The sequence below is a fragment of the Myotis davidii genome, unplaced genomic scaffold, assembly GCF_000327345.1.
Source record: "Myotis davidii unplaced genomic scaffold, ASM32734v1 scaffold1292, whole genome shotgun sequence".
Lineage (NCBI taxonomy): Eukaryota > Metazoa > Chordata > Mammalia > Chiroptera > Vespertilionidae > Myotis > Myotis davidii.
This window is the reverse complement of record NW_006283154.1, coordinates 273,889-294,430: the sequence shown is the minus strand read 5'-3', so window position 1 is coordinate 294,430 and position 20,542 is coordinate 273,889. Positions and strand designations below refer to the sequence as shown.

Below are 20,542 nucleotides of genomic sequence, written 5' to 3'. Positions count from 1 at the left end.
TTGATTTTTTTACAGAGAGGAAGGGAGAGGGATAGAGAGTTAGAAACATCGATGAGAGAGAAACATCAATCAGCTGCTTCTTGCACACCCCCTAACTGGGGATGTACCCGCAACCAAGGTACATGCCCTTGACCGGAATCGAACCTGGGACCCTTGAGTCCGCAGGCTGACGCTCTATCCACTGAGCCAAACCGGTTAGGGCGATTCTTATAGTTTGAGTTAAATAATCACTATAATTTAGGAGCTCCTTGTACAATTAGGCCTGGAGAAGAACTGACTGAAAGAGTATATCAAGGAATTTCACAAAAGAGAGGGTCCAGACAGGCTGATGTAGAGCAACACCGAGAAGGTAACTGCTACTCCTTATGGTCACCTATGACTGGTGGGCTCATCTCTGGGGAAGGTGAGTGCTTGGTGCCATGTTCCCACAGTATAGGAGCACACTCTCCATTCTGGGCATTTTTCCCCTTAAGGACTTTGCCCGAACAACTCTTTTTCCCCTATCCCAAGCCATATATGCCATTTGTAAAAACGCTCCTTCTTTCAAGAATTTTAATCTATTGTTAGCATGATCTGCCCTTGGACTTTTAACCAGTGATTAATACTTAGTAGACAATCAATAAATGTTGGGTTCTTTCATTTTTCCATTGCCAACCAGAAAACTGATAGGTTACCCAGACTTTAGAATCAAAAGAAAGCAAAAATTATTCCTGACTATACCAACAAATCACAGGGGATAATATAGGAACGCGCCCCCCCCCCACACACACACACACAAAGAACCCCAGTGGTCAGGAGACCCGGATTCTAGTCCTCTCCTTTGGTGTGCTCTCCCTAAGTGCCCCTTCAGAGACAAGGCTGACATCCTTCTTCCCTATTCTACCTTCATTCTTTTTTTTAATTTTTTAAAAAATACAGCTCGACACTCAACCACTGAGCCATTCTGGCCGGGCTGCCCTTGGACTTTTAATGGGCAGACCTTAAGTTCTCAACAAGCCCTATAAAAATAAAGGTGGGAGAACCCAAGAAACAAGTACCTCCAACAACTCTGAGACAAAGGCACAGCAGTAGCAAGACAGTCTTACTTCCTCTCCGCCACCCCCCCCCCAACTGCCTGATGACTATTGGAGGGGTAGGCATAATTTATGCCTTCTCAAGTATTTCAGCACAGTCTGGTCTCATATGTCCTTGTGCCTGGGAAGGCCTGTCTTAGGTCCTTAAGACGATGGGCACAATGTTCCACAATCCTGCCTGACCACTGTGTATTACAAAATGTTCTAGCAATCAGTTCGGTCTGTAGCCCAGCTGCCTGGGGCCAGGCTAGATGACATCTATGTAAACTCCAAACCAGGTTCCTCAAAGAAAACTGAGCAAACAGAAGAACTTACCATTTCTATAGAAAACTCAGAGGTAGCAAGTCACCCCAATACCCTGAGCAGCCACTTACCTCCCTGGCTGGCTGGTCTTCCTGTTTCCTGTTACTGGTTTCCATTTGTCCCCAGGAAATTCCTGCAAAGCAAAATTCCGATAAGTTAGGGAGCTCTGAGCAGTCAGGTATCTAGATGGCATAAAAAATGTGAAGAGTTCAGAAACCTGTCCCTGGCCAGGTCCCCCGGATGGTTCCTTCTACTCTCCCATACAGGTAGAGAAATATGTACCTGGAGGGCTGCCTTTCTATAAGGAGGCCTGCTGAGCTGCTGGGGGCATGCAGAGACCAAGAGAGCACTTAGGGATCTTGACAGTGTAGTCTAGAAACTCAGTGTTTCCCTCTCTTTCTCCACTCCCCTCCCAAACCACGTTTAAAACCAGTTTAGCATGTTTGCTGTTTGCTCTGGCTCTTGTAAAGGAGGTATTTTTGTTTGTTCTGCCTGGTGAACCTGCTCTCTCCTTTTTACTCTACCAACATAGAAAGCATCTTCTCGGAAGCCCTGACCCTTGAGGGGGCTTTGAGGCCTAAATTAGCTCTTGCTGCTGCAACCCTTTCCCAGAGTGAGGCAGAGGGAGATCATGCATTCCAACACACTGCAAGGGCCCATCCTCCTCCCAGATCCACTGGCAGGGGATGAGGTGGGCTTACCTCTGGGGAGCCTGAATGCTGGGTGCCATGTTCCCCACATTACAGGAGTACATTCTTCACCCTGTGTATTTTTTTTTCCTTAAGGGCTTTGCCAACAACTCTGTCCCTTCTCCATGTGTGCCATTTGTAAAAATGTCCCTTCCTTCCTATTCTAGCTTCAAACCTAATACAAATTTGCCTTTGACATTCTGCCTGGTTTTGCTTTCAGTACCTTCTATCTAGCAACCCAGAGCTTAGCCCAACGGAATGCACAGGTATTCCTAAACCTCAGTGATGTTCCAAATTCCCTTTTTCTCTAATGCTATTATTGGTCCCATTCAAAGTTTTATTACCTTTGCCCCAATAAAACAAAAAATCGCTCCCTTTTTGGACTAAGACATCTGGTGTCAGTCATACTGGCTAAGATACTTAATAATTGTGCTATTTGAGAGGAACTATGTCACTTCCCTAAACCTCAGATTCCCCTCTGGCAAATAAGGACTATGCTATCTAGCCTTGCTGGGTTCCCAGTAGTGGGAATAAAGTGTGATCTGCATAGATAACGCCTAGCACAGTGCTCAGCAAATAGGAAACTCTGGATGTTGAGTGCCATGGAGAGGATGAGGTTACTCAGCTTTTACAGGATCAGAGCAGTCCCTGCCTGGAGCGTGTCATGGTAGAGCAGCTCTAACCACTTGTTAGATTTCAGACTCTGCCTTGACACCCTTGTGAGATGTCCCTGCCCTCAAAGACATATTCCTTGCTCAGCCACAGTGGGAGCCAGGATTTCCTGTCCATGCCCTGTCTGGCCCTATGGGAAGTGCTCAGTAAATAGCAGTGGCCAAACCAAACAAAGTCCTGTCCCAACTCCCAACCTCCCTCATAGATTTACTTTTTTCCTGAGCCACTTAGGTTGCTATAAATTGCCCACATCCTTTGAACTAAAGAGGTAGTCACCCCATGGCTTGGTGCAGGTGGGAATTGACTGTGGTGAGGACTTGCTGCCCCAATGGAAGATATATTACTAGAAGGTGTCCTGCCATACTGGAGAGAGCCTGGGCTTTGCAATCAGCCTATGGAGAAACAGTGTAAGTCAATTAGGAGTTTGGCCCTGAAGCTAAACTATATGGATTCAAGTCCCACACTTGCCCTTTGCTAGCTATGTGACCTCAGGCAAAATCCACAACTTTTAAAAATATCATTTCCCCCAGTTATTTAATGGTGTGATTGTGATAATAACATTACCTATTTCTTGATTACTTTGAGGACTGCATGAGTTGATACATGTAAAGTGCCTAAAGCCATACCTGGTGCACAGTAGATACTCAAATGTTAGTTATAATTGTTCAGATCCTGGCTTTGCCACTTGCTAGATGTGTGATCCCTCTGAGCCTCAGTTTTCTCAGCTATAAAAATGGGATCCTATTATAACTTATCTCATTCAATTGTTAAATGAAATAACCTGAGAATATATGGAAAACTAACTGGCATGAAGTATGAGGAATGTGTGTACTGATTTTAGTTCCCTTAACAGCACAAAACAGGAGCCAATTACCTCTTGAACATCTTCCAGGGGCCATAAGGAGGACATCAGCCCTACTTCACACAGCCACCATCACAACTACCTTAGTCATGTGAGCTGGGGTATTCTAATCCATGCTATAAGCTTACTCATGTCTGGGGGCAGGGTGTGTTCAGGTGGCTGGGGTAAAAATGAGCATGAAGTGGCCCTTAGATGGTTATACACATGTCTGAAAGGCTAGTGTATAAGCAGACCTGTTTAGCTAGTCTAACAAGCATTAGGAACTCAATGTGTCCCTCCCTCAGAGTGCAAAAGGAGGCCTGCATTGCTGCTGCCAATAGATACAACTTGCAAATTTCACCTCCGTCCTTTACAGAGTTATTGGCCCTGGGCTGACATTTCTGTAGCTATCATCTTCTTAACCCCCTGCCACCCTCCAACTTCAGTCCGCTTTCTCTATTGTCTATTTGCAGGTTCTTCTTTTAGCAAACAGTTTCTCAAGCTAAGCCAATCTCTCCCTTTATTTTAAAAAATAATAACTCATACTTATAAAATGATTACTATCTGGCAGTTACTGTTCCAAGTGCCATACACAAGCTACATCATTTAATCCTCAAAACCAACTTTTGAAGTAGGTACTATTATTACCTCCATTTTTAAAGTCGGAAAACTTAGAAATTTGAATCTTGGCAGTCTGATTCCAGCATCAGTGCCCCCAAACCATTATTTTATATTTCCTCTCCTTTTTTCAATATGTTATTATGGATATTTTCAATCATACAGACAGTTGAACAAATTTACAATTAACACACATGTATCTACCACCTAGATTCTACAATTAATATTTTACCATATTTGCCTTATCACAAATTTCTCTATTCACTCTTCTATCCATCCACCATCCTATCTTAAATTCCTTATGTATTTCAAATTCTTACAAACAACTTTATCCCCATAAAATTAAAAGCTTAAATGAAATAGACAAATTCCTTGAAAGACAAACTACCAAAACTCATATAAAAAGAAACAGACAACCTAATGACCCTATTAAAGACATTGAATTTGTAGTTTAAAAACCTTTCCACAAAGAAAACTCCAGACCCAGAAGGCTTTGATAATGAATTTTATCTAACATTTAAAGAAGAAATAATGCCAATTCTATACAAACTCTTCCTGAACATGGAAGAGGAAGGCATGCCTCCTAGCTCATTTGGTAAGGCCAGCACCTGGCATAAAAACCAGACAATGACATTATAAGATTACTACAGACTATAATCTTTGATAAACATAGACACAAAAATCCTGCCTTTGACCCAGTGATCCCACTTCTGGGAATATATCCGAAGCATCCCAAAACACCAATCAGAAAGAATATATGCATCCTCATGTAGCAGTATTACTTACAATAGTCAAAATATGTAAACAGCCGAAGCACCTATCAGTAGATGAGTGGATAAAAAAGTTGTGGTACATTTACACAATGGAATACTATGCAGCAGTAAAAAAGAAGGAAGTCTTACCATTTGGAACGGCATGGAGGGACCTGGAGAGTATTATGCTAAGTGAAATAAGCCAGTCAGAGAGAGACAAATATCATATAATCTCACTAATACGTGGACTCCAATGAACAAAGTAAACAAATGAACAAAATGGAATCAGAATCCTGAATACATAGAACAGACTGGCCTGTGCCCAAGGGGAGAAGGATGCGGAGATGACTGAATAAAGAAGGTGAATGAAATAGCTAAAGAACAAATATGCATACCCCATGGACACAGACAAAAATTTGGTGAAGGCCAAGGAAGGGGGAGACAGGAGAGGGTGGAGGTGGGAAAAGAGGGGAGGAGGGGAGCTCCTGTAATAATGTCAACATTAAAAATTTTAATTAAAAAATCCTTCAACTATGAAAAAATTAAATCTAGTAACAACGTGAATAATATGTCCTGACCAAGTGGGTAATACTAGGCTGGTTCTTGTTTCAAAAATCAATGTAATTCGCCATATCAGTAGACTCCTGATAAAAGCTCTCATTAAACTAGTAATAAAAAGGAACTTCCTCAACCTGATAAAGGTCATTTACAAAAACCTACAGCTAGGTCCACCAGTGTGCCTCAGTGGTTGAGCATTGACCCAGGAACTAGGAGGTCAGGGTTTGATTCCTGGTCAGGGTATATGCCCAGGTTGCAGGCTCGATCCCCAGTAGGAGGCGTGCAGGACACAGCCCATCAATGATGTTCCTGTCTCATGGATGTTTCTATTTCTCTATCCCTCTCCCTTCCTCTCTATCTAAAAATCAATAAAAAAATATTTTAAAAAACTTGATAGCTAACATCACAACACTGAAAGACTGGAAACAAAGCAGCAATATCTACTCTCACCACCTCTATTAAAGGAGGTCCTAGACAGTGCAATAAGTTCCCCCTCTCCCCTAGAAAAGACATACACAGTGGACATATTTAAAATTATTTCCACTTGCAGTGATATGACTATCTATGTAGAAAAATGTTTAAAAATTTACCATAGTACCAAAACCACTAAGTGAGTTTGAAAAGTTTACAGGGATACAAGGCCAATACATATGATTGAATTGTATTTCTATATAATAGTAACTAAGAATTTTAACTTGACATTAAGAAAACAATACTATTTACAATAGCATCAAAAACATAAAATCTTAGGGATAAATATAACAAAATATGTGCAACATTTGTATGCTGGAAACTTTAAAGTAAGAGAACTAATAGACTTCAAAAACTTCAGCATAAATATCATTAAATAAAGATCCATATTTGTTTATAATATTTTAAGGCAAAATTTACTTCTAATGAAGTGCACAAATATTCAGTGTACATTTGTTGAGTTCTTATGAATGTATACACCTGTGTAACTCAAATTCTTATCAAGATATAGAACATTATCATCATCCAACAAAATTCCCTCATGCGTTTTCCCAGTCAATCTCTGTACCACCTCCCATAGGAAACCACTGTTTTAAATTATTTTCCATAGAATAGCTGTTTTAGTATTTTATATAAAAGGAATAACAGCATATATATTTTTCTGTGTAAGGCTTCTTTCACATCTAAGGTTCCTTTATTCAAAGAATATGTATTGAGCAATTTCATACACCAAGTCATTCAGAAGCATTTGCCTATGCAACAACAGTTCGACACAGGAACTAACTTCTGGTTTGAATGCATCAGCCAAAAGGTGGCACTAAGAAAGCCACAGAGAAGGAATCTGGCAGTGAGCTGGTAAAGACTTAGGGGGTCCTCCCAGAAATACCTTGGGAGATGGTGGTAGCTTATGTTAGGGCGATAGGTCATAACCAGGTATAGCAACAGCCAGTCTAAACCTGACAGAGAAAGAAATTGGAGAAGAGGGAGAAGAATTTGTCCTTTAGAAAACCAGACAGGTCAGATCCCTAAAAGCAAAGCCTGGGGGACCATTTGCAAATTTTGGAGCTCCAAATAGTTTTAAAGCAGGAAATGGAATACATGATGTTTTGTATTAAGTGCTGCTCTGACACTCTATAGACACAATCTCATTTGATCCTCACAACTGATTTATGAGGCAGCCATTAGGAAACTCCACTTTGGTGATGAGGTAATAAGACTTTATTTAGTACTTGGCATTTTATGAGATAAAAATTCATTTGTCCCTTTAAAAATCACATAACTGCCAATTTTGGTGGTTGAATGACTTGCTTAAGGTCACTAAAATACCAATTATACAGCCAGGGTATAAATCCAAGTTTGGTCCATTTCATGAAGCAAAAGTTATTTTATTCTAACTCTAAAGATGAGGTAATTGCAATTTTGATAGCTGAGTGTCATGCCCAAGGTTAGTAAACTACCATATGGTGGAGCCAAGACTATATCGTTTTAAGAAATTATAATTGTTTTCAAATGATTCACCTTGCTTTCTCCTTAGAAAGAGAACAGTGAAGCTCACCCATGCAAGTACCAAGTCCTCACCTGCACTGTTGGCTTCCTGGGTTTCCAAGCGTTGCCAGGTGCCAAGCTGCTGTCCTCGAGGGTACTGTGCTGGGGATTATGATAGCAAGCCGAACACCGAATGCATTGGTGGTGGTGGCACCGACAGTTGTAGCAGTTTGGCATCATATTTCTCTTTCGCAAAGCAGGGCAGATCTCCCCAGAACAATAAATGCAAGGGTCATGTACTACAGCTCCCTGGACACTGCAGGAGTATGAGCAGGTCCTGTGGTAATCAAAATCACCACAGTGCAGTGGCTTACAACACATGGATTGCTCTAGTCCTTTGCCGGCAAAACATTCTGAGTAAGTAGGAGTTTCTGACTGAAGGGATGGCATGAAATGATATGATTGATCTGTGGCATGATATTGTTGGTCTGTGGAATGATATGATTGGTCCATGGGATGGCGCCTCAATTCCCTATAGCTGGAGCTCTTTGGCTGGAAATTTTGGTCTATAGGTTTTGGTCTCTGGGTAAAAGTTTTATTACTATGAGTGGTTAAACCTGGCAAATGAGATGTAGATAGGGATTTGCTATTCTCTTCAAAGAACTTTCTTCTGTCTGCAAAGGGCAAGAGGATGGCTTCCTCCCCAGCTTGGGCAGTAGAAGCCTTCAATTCCTTGTTATCTCCTGGGCTGGAAGAGCTTTCTGTGGCTAGTGCCACATGCGGCTGCAGGTTGTGCTCTGGAGACCATCTCCAATGACCTCCACAGACTCCACGGTGAACACTTGTTTTCTCAGAGTCTGAAGAGGATGAATCAGATGCTTTCCACCAGGTGTTCAGACCCAAAGAGGACTGGCCAGGCCTCTGGCTAGGGCTCATTCGGCCCTCCAAGCCTATCCTAGATTCATGGCTCTCAGGGGCTTGGCTAAGGCACTCTGAAGACCTAGCTCTAAGCATCATGTTCTTGTTAAAGAGCTTATCTCTGGGGCTAGGTGGTTTTTTATATGAAGGTAGCAAAGGTGAATTAGAGGCAGGAAGTAGAGGACTTTCTAGGGGCTCCTCGGCCTCTTCCACTTGCTCTTTAGTGTCACACAGCTGTGATAAGGGACTCTTGCTTTTATGGAGCTGGGCCTTCCTCCTCTGAATTTCATTCCGCAGGTTGGTAGCAAAACGCTCACTCTTCCGTCGGTTTTGGATTGAGCGTCCCCGGGTCCCTCCATTTCGCCTACCACCCACCCGGCTACACTCCTTGGGCTCATTGTCCCCTTCTTCAGTTGCCTCTGTGGTGCCAGCTACTTTAGTGGTTGAAGAATAGTCCCTGGTTTGTTGAACAAGAGATCCAGAGGCAGAGGGCTGCTGGCTGGGCAATTCATTGCCTGCTCTGTTTACTCTGTTTGGATCCTGAAAACGTCTTTCTGGAGGATGTCCATCAGCCTCTTCATGAGGGGAGCTGCTTGACCTCTGGTGTCCCGAACCCATAGGCTTATCATCCACTGGCCTGGTCTTTCTCTCTTTGCTGGGCTGGTCCTGGGTTCCTCCTATAGGAGGACATGGACTTTTCTTTCCTGTATGGCTGCTATGCAATGGGGACAGAGTCCACTCATGCCCATCCTGTCCAGTTGGGAGGTCCATCCCCTGCCTACCCCTAGTATCAAGGTGCATATGCTGCAAGTGGGATGCAAGCAGCTGTTCAGGGGCACTATGGCGATGGCCTGTGGGTCCTGTGAGGTGTGGAGGGCTGCCAAAAGAAGAACTCTTAGCTATCTCTGCTGAAGCCTTGCTGGGTGGGCTGGAATCATATGATTTTGGGAATCCAACAGCTTTGCTTGAGGCCTCCATCAGTAAGTGTTCAGAGCCCTGTTGATTGGATTCAGGAGGTTGGCTGAGCTCACAATTCTGATGGCCCTCATTTGTCACTTGGTCTTGTCCACTGAGGCAGCAGAACCTGTGAGGGTTCCTTGGGCATAGCTCAGTATCTAGGCTTGGTTTCTCCTTCTGTTGCAAAGAGTCCATAGGCTCAGAAGCCCTGCGCTGCTCTCCATTAAGGAGCTGGGCTCTGGAGGCCTGAAGACTGTCTCGCCTCACTGGAGGTTGTGGTGGGCCCTTGGCAGCCTTGGCGGCCTTGGCAGGCCCTGAGTGGTGACCCTCCTGTGGGTGGGATGACATCTGGGAGCTGGAAGTCAGCTGGCCCCCACTGGTGCGCCGACTACCTCCTGAGGACTCAGCCACATTAGGTCTGCCATTAGGGGTCTTAGTTAACGCTGGGCCTTGCATGATGCAGTCTGTAGAGGCTGGTTCCTCTGGCCTAAGGGGAAGGGCACAGTCAGAGGCATTTGAGCTGGCCGAGAAGGAGCTGTAGGCTGAGTCACGCTGGTTAGGGTACATGTTCTGGTCAATGGGCAAGAGGTGACCCTCATAGGTGGCTTGGCCTGGTTGTTCCAGGCTCTCCATGCTGCCAATGGAGCTGCTTTTCTCAGTGCTGCAGTGCCGGGAGAGTGGACACCACTGCACACACACGTCACTGTAAGACACAGGGCATTAGTTAGCCAAATTACCAAATCCCTTTCCCACTGTGGCCAGCCCTGCCATGGAAGAAGGCAAGACAACCCAGAGGCACCTATGCCATCAATGAAAGTGAGATATAGCAAGAAAGGAAGTAAGGGGAAAAGATGGACACTGGGGTACTATAGTGATGTGATAAAATGGGAGAGAGGCCAGCATATGGAAGAAGGATGGGGCAAGATCCCAAAGACTAAAAATGTGAGGTCTCCATTGGGGGTTATGTTCTGCTTGATGTCAGTGAATCTAGAATTGCTTCTGACCTGTCACTGTTCCCAGGGAGTCAGCATGGGGCTCTCTGCCAGGAGATACAATCACAGATTATTAACATTAGAGAGGGGCCTTAAAGGTCTGATTCAATTTCAGAAAGCCCATTTTGAAAATCAGTGGCTCTCAAATTTGAGCATGCATCAGAATCACGAAGAGGGAATGTCAAAACACAGGTTACTGGACCTCATCCCCAAAGTTTTAGGTCTGGATAAATCCTGAGAATTTTTGCTTCTAACAAGTTGCCAGATGATACTAGTGTTGTTGGTATCATCAACTTTATACCAGAACCACTGGTATAAAGCAAGCCCTGCAAAGGAAGTGATTTTTAGGAGGTTATTTTTCAGATCACTCAGTTCTAGCATGTGGCCCAGACAGGGCTGGAATTGAGACATCTCTGTTTTTTTCTTGACAATAGTAATCCTGGCCATTTACCAAGGACCTACGATGTGCCAGGTACTTTAGAGTGTCACATTTCAAACTTAAGGCAAGAAATCATCTGCATTTTACAATTAAGGAAACTGAAGCTTCAAGAGGTCAAGCAAACTGATAGCCTCACAAAGCTACTAAAGAAGCAGAGCTAGAATTGGAACCCAGGCCTCTGTAAGTCCATTGTCTTAGCTCTTCTACTTATACCATCTGTTAAATGGGACTATAGTAATATCTGAATCAGTAGGTTGCTTTGTGAGTAAACTTAGATAGCAAATGTAAAGCTCTTATCACAGCCTGGACACCTAGCAAAAGTTCAATACATGGTAGCTGCTGCTCACTTGATTGCTATTTCCACGACTATTGTTATCAGCATCCTCTTTACTACTAATATTGATAGTATAGTAACCCCTGACCATGATGCCGCCCTCATTCTCCATGATAAAGGCAAACTGGGGAGACCAAGTAAAAGGACTAGGGTCAAACACAGTCTTGAATTTTAAATATGATTTCCCACACACAAAGCCAAATTGAGCCAAGTCATGCCAGTAACTCCTATGACTAGAACCACAAAGGTTGCAGGCTGCTCTTAGAAAGGCCACAGTTCAAAAAGCCAGAGCTGAGTAGTGGCAGGAGCTCATGAGACTTTCAGATCAGTCTCCCATAATTCTTGTTCTCTGCCCTGCCCCTTAACCACTCTGTTCCCTTGACCTCTGGGCTAGAATCTTTTAATTCCTTGTTGGCAAGGGGACCTGCTACCCACCCCACCACCCTTCCTGCTCAAAACAACCACACCCCCACTCCAACAGGAACCAAGCTCAAAATGTGTTTCTGTGTATTCTTCTAGAACAAAATTGCCTCTGGCTCTGCACTAAGCCTATGGCTTCCAATGCCAAGTAAAGTCACTGAGTGGGAGCCAGCTCAACCTTGAGCTTCCCTGAACCTCTTCAACAGAAATCCCTTCTTGGACGATCTTGTTGTGGGAGGGAAAAGGCAGCTAAGGCCAGCAGCTTTACTGGCTCTGAGCTTTCTGAAATAGTTGTCTACCTCTTATGGGAAGTTGTTTCAACAACAGACTATACCACACTCTCTGCATTGAGAGATATTCACTGCAGGTAGATCCTATTATTCAAGGAGATCACATTCTGAAGGTTTTTGGCTCAGTGACAGAGCTGATGAACACTGGATGAGATTGCAGTGAGTCATTGTAAACAGGGAAGAGGAGCAGAACTGAGTCCTGGGGTCCTTCTCCACTAAGAAGAGGTGAGGAGGAACCATGGAAAGAGATTGCAAGGGAGCAGCTGGTGAAACATATGAAAAGCAGGGAAATGTGTCTCAAAAGCCAAGTAAGTTAAGTATTTCAAGGAAACATTTTCCAGAAAGAATGGGACTGACCCAAAGTTACAGAATTAGCAGCAAACTAGGACTAGAATGCAGATTGGACTCCCATTGCATTTTCCATTATAGCACTCTGGGCTCTATAACATCCAAAAGGTACTAGATCAGAGAAGAAGGAGTGATCACATTACCTACCCTCCAGACCACCTTGAGAGGAGAGTTCCAAACTCACCTTGTGTTGCAGCCGGAATGCCAGGACAAGCTGAAGGCTTCAGAAGGGACATGCATGGTGGTAGCCGCTTCAGGGCATCCCTCCAACAGCTTGGCCACATGCCATGAGTGCGGCCTACTGACAGGGGCGTTTCTCCTACAGCAAGAAAGGGACAGGAAGTCAGCTTAGAGAACCAGAGCTGAAATCACTTCCCACGCAGCTTCCGCCCCCACCCCTTTTCCCCCTAAAATGAAGTACAACATCTTGCAAGGAGTTGGCATAGGAATATTAATGGCCCTCTTCAGCTCCTAGTACTCAAATCTCTTTCATCCCAAAGGGTGATCCCTGGAGAAACAAAATGTTAGCTTCACACAGCTATTGTGTTCATAGGTGTATCCCAAGCATGTATAGCAATGCCAAACACATAGTAGATGCTCAGTAAATATTTGTGGAATACATGAGTGTTGCTGACCAATGAACAGTGACTTTACCCTAAGTTGTCTTTGAGGAAAAAAATCAATCTGGCCAATCTTCCGAATTTTCTCTAAGAAAGGAATAAGCCAGTGATTGAGAAGCTAGAACAACACTGGGTTTCAAATTCTCCAACCTTTGCTTATTCATTTGATAAGAATTTGTTGTATGTTTACTGTATACCATCTTTTTATAGCTCTGGTGACACAGACATGAATCAAATATAGTCTTTGCCCTTGAGAGTTATAGATTAGTGAACAAGACAGAGTTATTCAAATAAAGAGTGGTTAAAGGCCTTGAGAGAGTGAAGGATAAGAGGTGAGACACCTGAGAATGTAGAAAAATGGTGCAAAGGAGCCCCAACTCCTGCCAGGCAAAATAGAATAATATGGTGAAAGGTGCATGCTAGGCTGACGAGATTTCTGCTTAGCAGGTTAGGGGTGAATAAGAGAAGCAGGTCTGAGGCCAAGGCTCTGGATGCAACCACAGGGTCTGTTTGGTGCTGGAAGCTGAAGCAATAGCTCCTGAACTCATTGGCTTAAACAGGACCAATCCCTGTCCTCTGATATATTTCATATGAATAAATTCCACACTTGGATGTGGGTAAGAATAGTACGGAGAAGAGCACACATGGGGCATAGGTAGTGCCAGAAGATAAAGAAAAGATTGATGAGAGAGAGAATGAGAGAGGGACAAAGGGAGGAGGGGGAGGCTAAGGAGAGGGAGAGAGGAACGAAGGGAAGGAGGGAGGGAGGGAGGGAGGGAAGGAAGGAAGGAAGGAAGGAAGGAAGGAAGGAAGGAAGGAATTGGAAGGGCCAGGTAGATGATAGAGATAAGAGGGAAAGGAGAAAATCATGAGAATGATTATAGAGAAATACATAGTTGAGAGAACTAGATGATAGAGATGAATGACAGAGGAGGAGAAACAGGTGATAAGTTAGTAGATGACCGAGAGGTAAATGAATGATAGCTTATTTACTTGGTCTATAATTCTCTTCCACGGAACCATACTAGATACCAAGGGTTTAGAGTTGACTAAGGTAAGGGCCCCTGTTTTCAGAAGCTTGTTACACAGTGGGATAATTCAGCGGAAACACAGAAAATCCAAGCAGTGCAAGGCTCTAAGGGCTAAGGCCTAAAAATATAATTCTGAGGAGAATGGCCTTGCTGGGAAAAGCATGGGTTGAGTGGTAACATGCCAGACACAGACAAGGAGGTGTAAAAGGAAGGGCAGGGGAAGCTGTTTGTCAAAGGTCAGGAACCAGAGTCACACAGGTCAGCAGCAGTGACTAAGATTTATAGGGATGAAAGCCAGGTGAGGCTCCCACATTTAACCACATTGTTCTGTTATGGATTTCAGAGTGCACAGCAGGGAGGCTGAAGGCTCAAGAAAGTCCTGGGCAGGGGTTGGGAGGGAGAGCTAGGGGCATGCTCATACACAAAGCCCTGATGCTAGAAATCTCCCCAGCTTCTGTACCCAGTAGTCATTCATTAATAACTATTTATAAGGTATCTCACAGAAATACTATGTACTAGTATATATTGTGTACCAACTATGTACAGTACCACTAAGCACTGAGGACACAGTGGAGAACAGGGAACCTCTCTCATTTTGGGCTCTTCATCCACATCTAAGATTCCTGAAGTTCTTCTGAGTCCAGGGTTTATAAGATTAGCAGTCAGTCTTAAAACCACCTTCTCCCCAACTGTCAAATTACTTATTGAGTTCTACAGAGTCTTCTTTTTCTCTGGCTTTGAGCCTCTGTGTGTGTGTGTGTGTCTCTCTCTCCATTCTCACTGAGACTATTCCACATAATCACAATTCTCCTACACATAACCTACCATCAACATCTCCTGTTCTAGTCCAGGCCCTTAACAATTTACATTCAAAATATTATGTCAATCTGCCAGTCAGTCTCCCCTTGTTTCACCTCCGGTCACTAGTTTTAGATCATATCATGTCAAACACCAACTGAATTCTAGCACTCTCATATTCAAGAATCTTCAATGGCTACCTATTTCTTACTCTATCCTGCATTAAATATAAACTGGATCAGACTTTCAAAGCTGTCTTTACCCACCCAATCCAATCTCTCATATCTCTGCTCCAGTCACACTCTGCAACCAGCTTTGTGCCTTTGCTGATGGTTTTCCAGTAGAACCTAGCACAAGTTCTGAACTTGAACCACTTTGGTTTGAGTACTACTTCCAACACTTATTAGCTCTGTTGCGTTAGCTATGTGACTTCACTTCTCAGAGCTCTAGTTGCCATGGCAGTAAAATGGGGATAATAGTATCTAATTAATGGGGTTTGTAAAGATCAAATGAGACAATGCATGCCAACTGCTTAGAACAGGGTCTGGTAAGCCCCCAACCAATTTTAGTTATTACTATGACTGTTCCCTTTGCCTAGAATGCCCCCTCCCATTTTGTTAATCTAAATTCCAACTGTTCTTTAAGGTACTGCTCAAGTGCCATTTCCTTCAAGGAGCTTGCCCTTAGTAATTTAGTACTCACAATTTAGTCCCTAATAATAATCTGTTTTATATTGTTCATCATTATTTCATATATGTTATTCTCATCTTACCAACTATACCGAGTCCATAGGCAATGAGGCAAAAATAAGTGAGACAGATCTAGGTTAATATCTTTTTTAAAAATTTATCTTTATTGTTGAACGTATTATAGATGTGCCCTTTTTTTCTAGGTTCATATCTTAACTCGATCACTTTGGATGTGTGATTTTATGCAAGTCACGTAACCCATTTGAGCTTCAGAGCTCTTTTCTTACCTGAGAAAGGGAACAATAATCCTTACCTGGCTAGATTATTGTAGGGATTAGATAATATTCTCAATGCATCTGGAACAGACTTTGATGCATAGCAAGTTGTCAATAAATATGTACTATAATAAAGGTTATCAGCTCAGACTTGTCTTAATGATTCAATAGTACTCCCACCCAGATTTGTCCATCCACTGTCAAAGTTCTGCTGTACCACTCCCTTGCTTCATTTTGGAAAATAAAAGGCCCCTACTCTCTTTAGGGCTTTTCCAGCAATGGGGGAAAAAATCCCAATGTATACATAAACAAGGCAGTGGGGGCTTTGGGACCACTTGGGGGAAAATATAAGCTGGGGAAAGAAAATTCCAACAGAGGATCTGTAGCCACAGCTGGAATCTTCTAGCCATAGTTTGGGAAAGGAGAGGAAACTATATAGAGAGTCGAATACTTGGTCTATAATTATTCCTGAAGAGTCTATACGGTCTACATTTACATTCCCATCCTAGCTGTGACTTTGGGCAAATCACTTCTCTGAGTTGTAGACTCTTTATCTGTAAAATGGGGAAGATAACCATCCCTTACTCAAGAGTTATAGTGTGGATGAAGTCCCATATGTGAAATCACTCAGCATAGTACCTGAAATACTATGAAATTTAAAAAGTAACAACAGGGACAATTTATTGAATACTTAACACATTGCGGACCAGTAGTTTTATTGCTAGCTTTACCTAGTGGCCAGATAAGTTTTTATTGCACGAGTACAAAAAACGTTTTACATAAATGTTAAAGGCACGCTTTAAAATTAAATACCCATGCTTTTTGAAGTTATTTATTACATGTTCTTACAAGCTAACACCTTTTTAAATTATGATACTTTGTAAAACACTGTGTAATATGAAGCGAGAATTCTCGTGATCTGTCTGCCATGTTTAAGATGTGCACTTTGTATGCATTAGCTGATTCAATCCTCACTCCAACCTTATCTATAAGAGCTATTATTATCCCCTCTTTACAGATTAGAAAACAAAAACCCAGAGAGCTGAATTGCTTTTGCTAAGAGCACACAGCTAGTCACCAGCAGTTGTTAATGAGGCTCAGATACTTCAGCCCTTTCTAGGATACCACACAACTACTCTCCCTCAAAGAGCAATCTGTCTCAAAAAGCTTGTATACCTGAGGCATCTCCTAGCCATTCCCTCAAGAAGCAATCAGGCCCAGCAGGCCTAGCTCAGTGGTTGAGCATCGACCTATGAACCAGGAGGTCAAGGTTTGATTCCCGGTCAGTTGGGGCACATGCCTGGGTTGCAGGCTCTATTCCCAGTGTGGGGCGTGCAGAAGGCAGCTGACCAGTGATTCTCATCATTGATGTTTCTATCTCTCTCACTCTTCCTTCCTCTCTGGAATCAATAAAAATATATATTTAAAACAAGAAGCAGATAGAAAAGGAAACCAGTAGTCCTACCTTCTTTAGGCAGTAGGGAAGTGGGATGAGGAGAAATAAGCAGAGAGGTAAGAAAATGCCAGGTAGCTCTAGGCCTAGTTATGGAGGCAACTATCCCTTTCTTTTAAGGATGGCTCAGGACTAACATCAAACACACGCCCCCTCATCTATTACCCCAAAACTCCTTACTTAGAAGCAAAAAGTAAGGGATACTGAAGAAAGAAAGCAGAAGTAGGGAGAGAGACAGCAGCCATGGTAGCCATGGCTACTAGTTGTACCTACCAGGATAGTTGCCCAGGGTGGGGAGATGGCTTAGGAGAGAGCTGGGTATCCAATCAGCTCAGATGCTCATCAACAATCCTTCCAGCCAGCCCCTAGGACTTCTTTTAGAAAGTTGGATCCTCCCTTAGCTGAGAGCCATCTGCCTTCCAGTTAAGACCTCCTGAGTGTGATCCAAGGGGCCCAGGCACAGCCAGGTCCAGATTCCAAGAACAGAAAAGAGTGGTACTGAAGGCAAGGTATGACCAGTAGCCTGGTTGGCCCTAGATGTAGCCACAGCCTTAGTGAATGAAAGCCAGTGTCAAGAACTCAATAGGAGTGAAGACCCTGCTCAAGAAACCAGCCAGCACCCTGGTGGCAAGGGGAAGGATGAAGGGCAGTTCCAGTAGCATAAACAGCCCCCCTGTTCCTGATTCCAGCCTCCTGTGTGCCCTGGCCCTCCCCCTTCAACAGCTTAGAGGCCAATAAGGAAGCTGGGCCCCCAGCCACTGCTAGAACTCAGGAAAGGAGCAAGGAAATGATGTTTGGGAAAGATAAAGCGGTGTCTAAAAAGAATTTTTAAAAATACACGTAACTGAGAGAGAAAAATACCCCAGACACATACACTTAAAAGAATTCCTGTACTTCCTGGACTGAGTTGACCCCACCCAGCCATCTCTGTAGGTCCTCTGGGCCCCAGAAAAGCAAATCCCAGATCATCCAGGACTAGTAGCTTCTAGGACAAGAAGAGCAAGTAGCATTACAGCTGACTTTACACAACTGGGGGTATGTGACCTAGAGATTTTCCCAAGGTGAAGGTCCTGCTGAGATATAAAGACTCATAAGCCATTCTGGGCCATATTTACAACGTCTTTGCTTCCTATGGGTACCTGAGCTGACCCAAAGAAAGCTCTATTTCACACCAGAGACTCCACCTCCAGAAGAGTGGCACTCAGGGTTAGCATCCCTAGCTCTGCCATGAATTTGTTCTGACCTCTGGCAACTCACTCCCCCTCTCTGAGCTTCTATTTCCTCTCTGCAAAATAAAATGTTGGACTCCGTCATCACCAACAACCCTTCTAGCTGTAGCATGACATGATGTAATAGTCCTAGGCCCAAGGCTGGAGCTTCAAATGATGTCCTCACTGACCTGTGCAATAGCCAGAACCCAGACTAGCCCCACATGAGTTTGTTGCACACTCTAAGCCCAACCTCAGGCATCAGAATTTAGTTTCTCTTGGGGATTTCCCTTCATAATCCTCCTGATTCCCACTCCAGTTTCCTTTGACCTCTGGTCCCAATTCCAGCAAATTCTGGCTCCTGAAGGGGCTTACGTGAGCTCCACAGGACAAGAAATATGCTAGGGCCTTTCCTCTCTGGGGAAATCATTCCTGGAGGTTAGAGGCCACTTCCCCTCTCTTCCCTCTGTACCTCCTAGGGAAGTCTGGGTTGATGTTTATTCCACAAAAGGCAGGTATCATTCAAGTAAGTCTATAGACACTCCTTCAGTAGTTATAAGTACTATATAGATAAAGTTTGGAGATTTTTGTGGGCATATGGATCTGATGTGGCCTTGACTATATTGGCCTTGAGCATGTTGCAGAACCTCAATTTACTCATCTGTAGACATTTAGTAAACAGCATATTTTATTACTATTATCGTCTATTCAAAATAATAATAGGCAAGATACCATTAGTAGCAAGAAGAATAACTTCTTTAATCCTAATGAAGATGAAAGAAAAAGAATTAGTTCAGAGAAGATACAAAAGCCAAACCTAGTACTCTAGAATAGAGCTTTTCAAACTTTAGTGGGCATACTTATCACCTGGGCATCTTGTTAAAATGCTGATTCTAATTCAGTAAGTCTAGAGTAGGCTCCAGATTCTGAACTTCTAACAAGCTCTACAGTATGCTAATGCTGCAGGTATGATAATCACACTTTGACAACACACTAAGGAATACAATACCATTAGCAGTACACTAGGGAATAAACCCTGCCTTGAAAAGACAAAGATCAGGATAAACAGTCTCTTCTAATGTCATTACTCAGTCCTGGGTGTCCAGTCTTCCCTAATCTTCTGGTCGCCAAGTACCTTCCCTCTTCCACTCAGTAACCCAGCCTATAAAAGCGCTTTTGATCCCCACTTCCTAACAAAATAAAGAGCAATGAGTTTGATAGCAGTCTGATCCTGTCAGTAGCCAGGGGAAGCTGAAGAAATTAGGATTAGTGGCACAAGCATGTTCATAGGACTGGCTGGGGTAGGGAGGTGGGGTGGGAGAATTATTTGGGTAGTCACCAGAAGAGGTGACAGGATGGGCAGGAGGGCACGAACAGCATATACTTGAGAAATTCTTCGACAAGGAAAGATAAGAGAAAAATGTGAGCAGTTTGGCCAGTATGGGATTTGGGAAAGAGGCTAGAAGATGGGGTGGGAATAAAAGGGGCACCCTCTCACTTAGCACAGCTGAGACCCAGATAACATGACTAGGTTTAGCCTCCTAGGTAGGTAAAGATGGCTGCTTATTTTCTAAGAACTCAGAGGATAGGAAGTGGGCATGGGTGCGCTGGGGGTAGGCACATGCAGGCTTAGAAGTAGCAGATAAGCCAAAAGCTAGCTCCCAGAAGAGTCCTTATAAAGACTGTTGGGAGAGGTAAGAGGAGAGATGAGAACCAATTCTGGAAGGAATCAATCTCTAACTGTGTTAGTAGGCTGTCAACTCAATATATTCAGATATCACTAACTATTTCTGAGCCTGGCTCCCAGCAGACCCCTCAGGAGAGACCTAGGGGGACAGGTAAGGGGCAAGCCGAAAGAGACTCATGACTCTGCCCTACTCTAGGGCAAGAGGAACAATATGGCCGCTGTTGCTTGAGGTTGTGCTTAGTCAGGATGTCTGGCCTATAACCTACTGCAGGGTCTTTCCTTTTTTGAAAGTGTTTAGAGCCCTGGCTTGTGTGGCTCAGTTGGTTGGAGCATAATCCCTGCACTGAAAGGCGGCGGGTTCAATCCCTGGTTAAGGCACATTTGGGAGGCAACTGATTGATGTTTTTCTCTAACATCGATGTTTCTCTCTCTCTCTCTCTCTCTCTCTCTCTCTCTCTCTCTCTCTCTCTCTCTCATCAATAAAAAATAATATGTTCAGACAAGGGAAGCACAAAAGAGTGTCCTTGATTAGCTGTTTACTGTTTGTGGCTCTTTCAGTCTCCCCACAAACAACACATTCCACCTGCCCCACTTGAAGGGATCCAAGCTGGCTGGCCAGCG

At 43.6% G+C, this 20,542-nt stretch overlaps 1 protein-coding gene across 2 annotated transcripts in view; it reads right to left on the bottom strand.

Moving 5' to 3' along the window:
- Window positions 1-20,542, bottom strand: part of SHROOM4 (shroom family member 4) — a 213,974-nt gene that overhangs the window by 35,549 nt on the left and 157,883 nt on the right. For both annotated transcript variants that reach the window (XM_006753495.1, XM_006753496.1), the window contains exons 3-5: window positions 12,345-12,479; window positions 7,556-10,040; window positions 1,448-1,509 (exon numbers count right to left, since the gene is read on the bottom strand). In XM_006753495.1, the coding sequence (XP_006753558.1) occupies window positions 1,448-1,509; window positions 7,556-10,040; window positions 12,345-12,479 (2,682 nt within the window). The remainder of the gene's footprint in view (window positions 1-1,447; window positions 1,510-7,555; window positions 10,041-12,344; window positions 12,480-20,542) is intronic.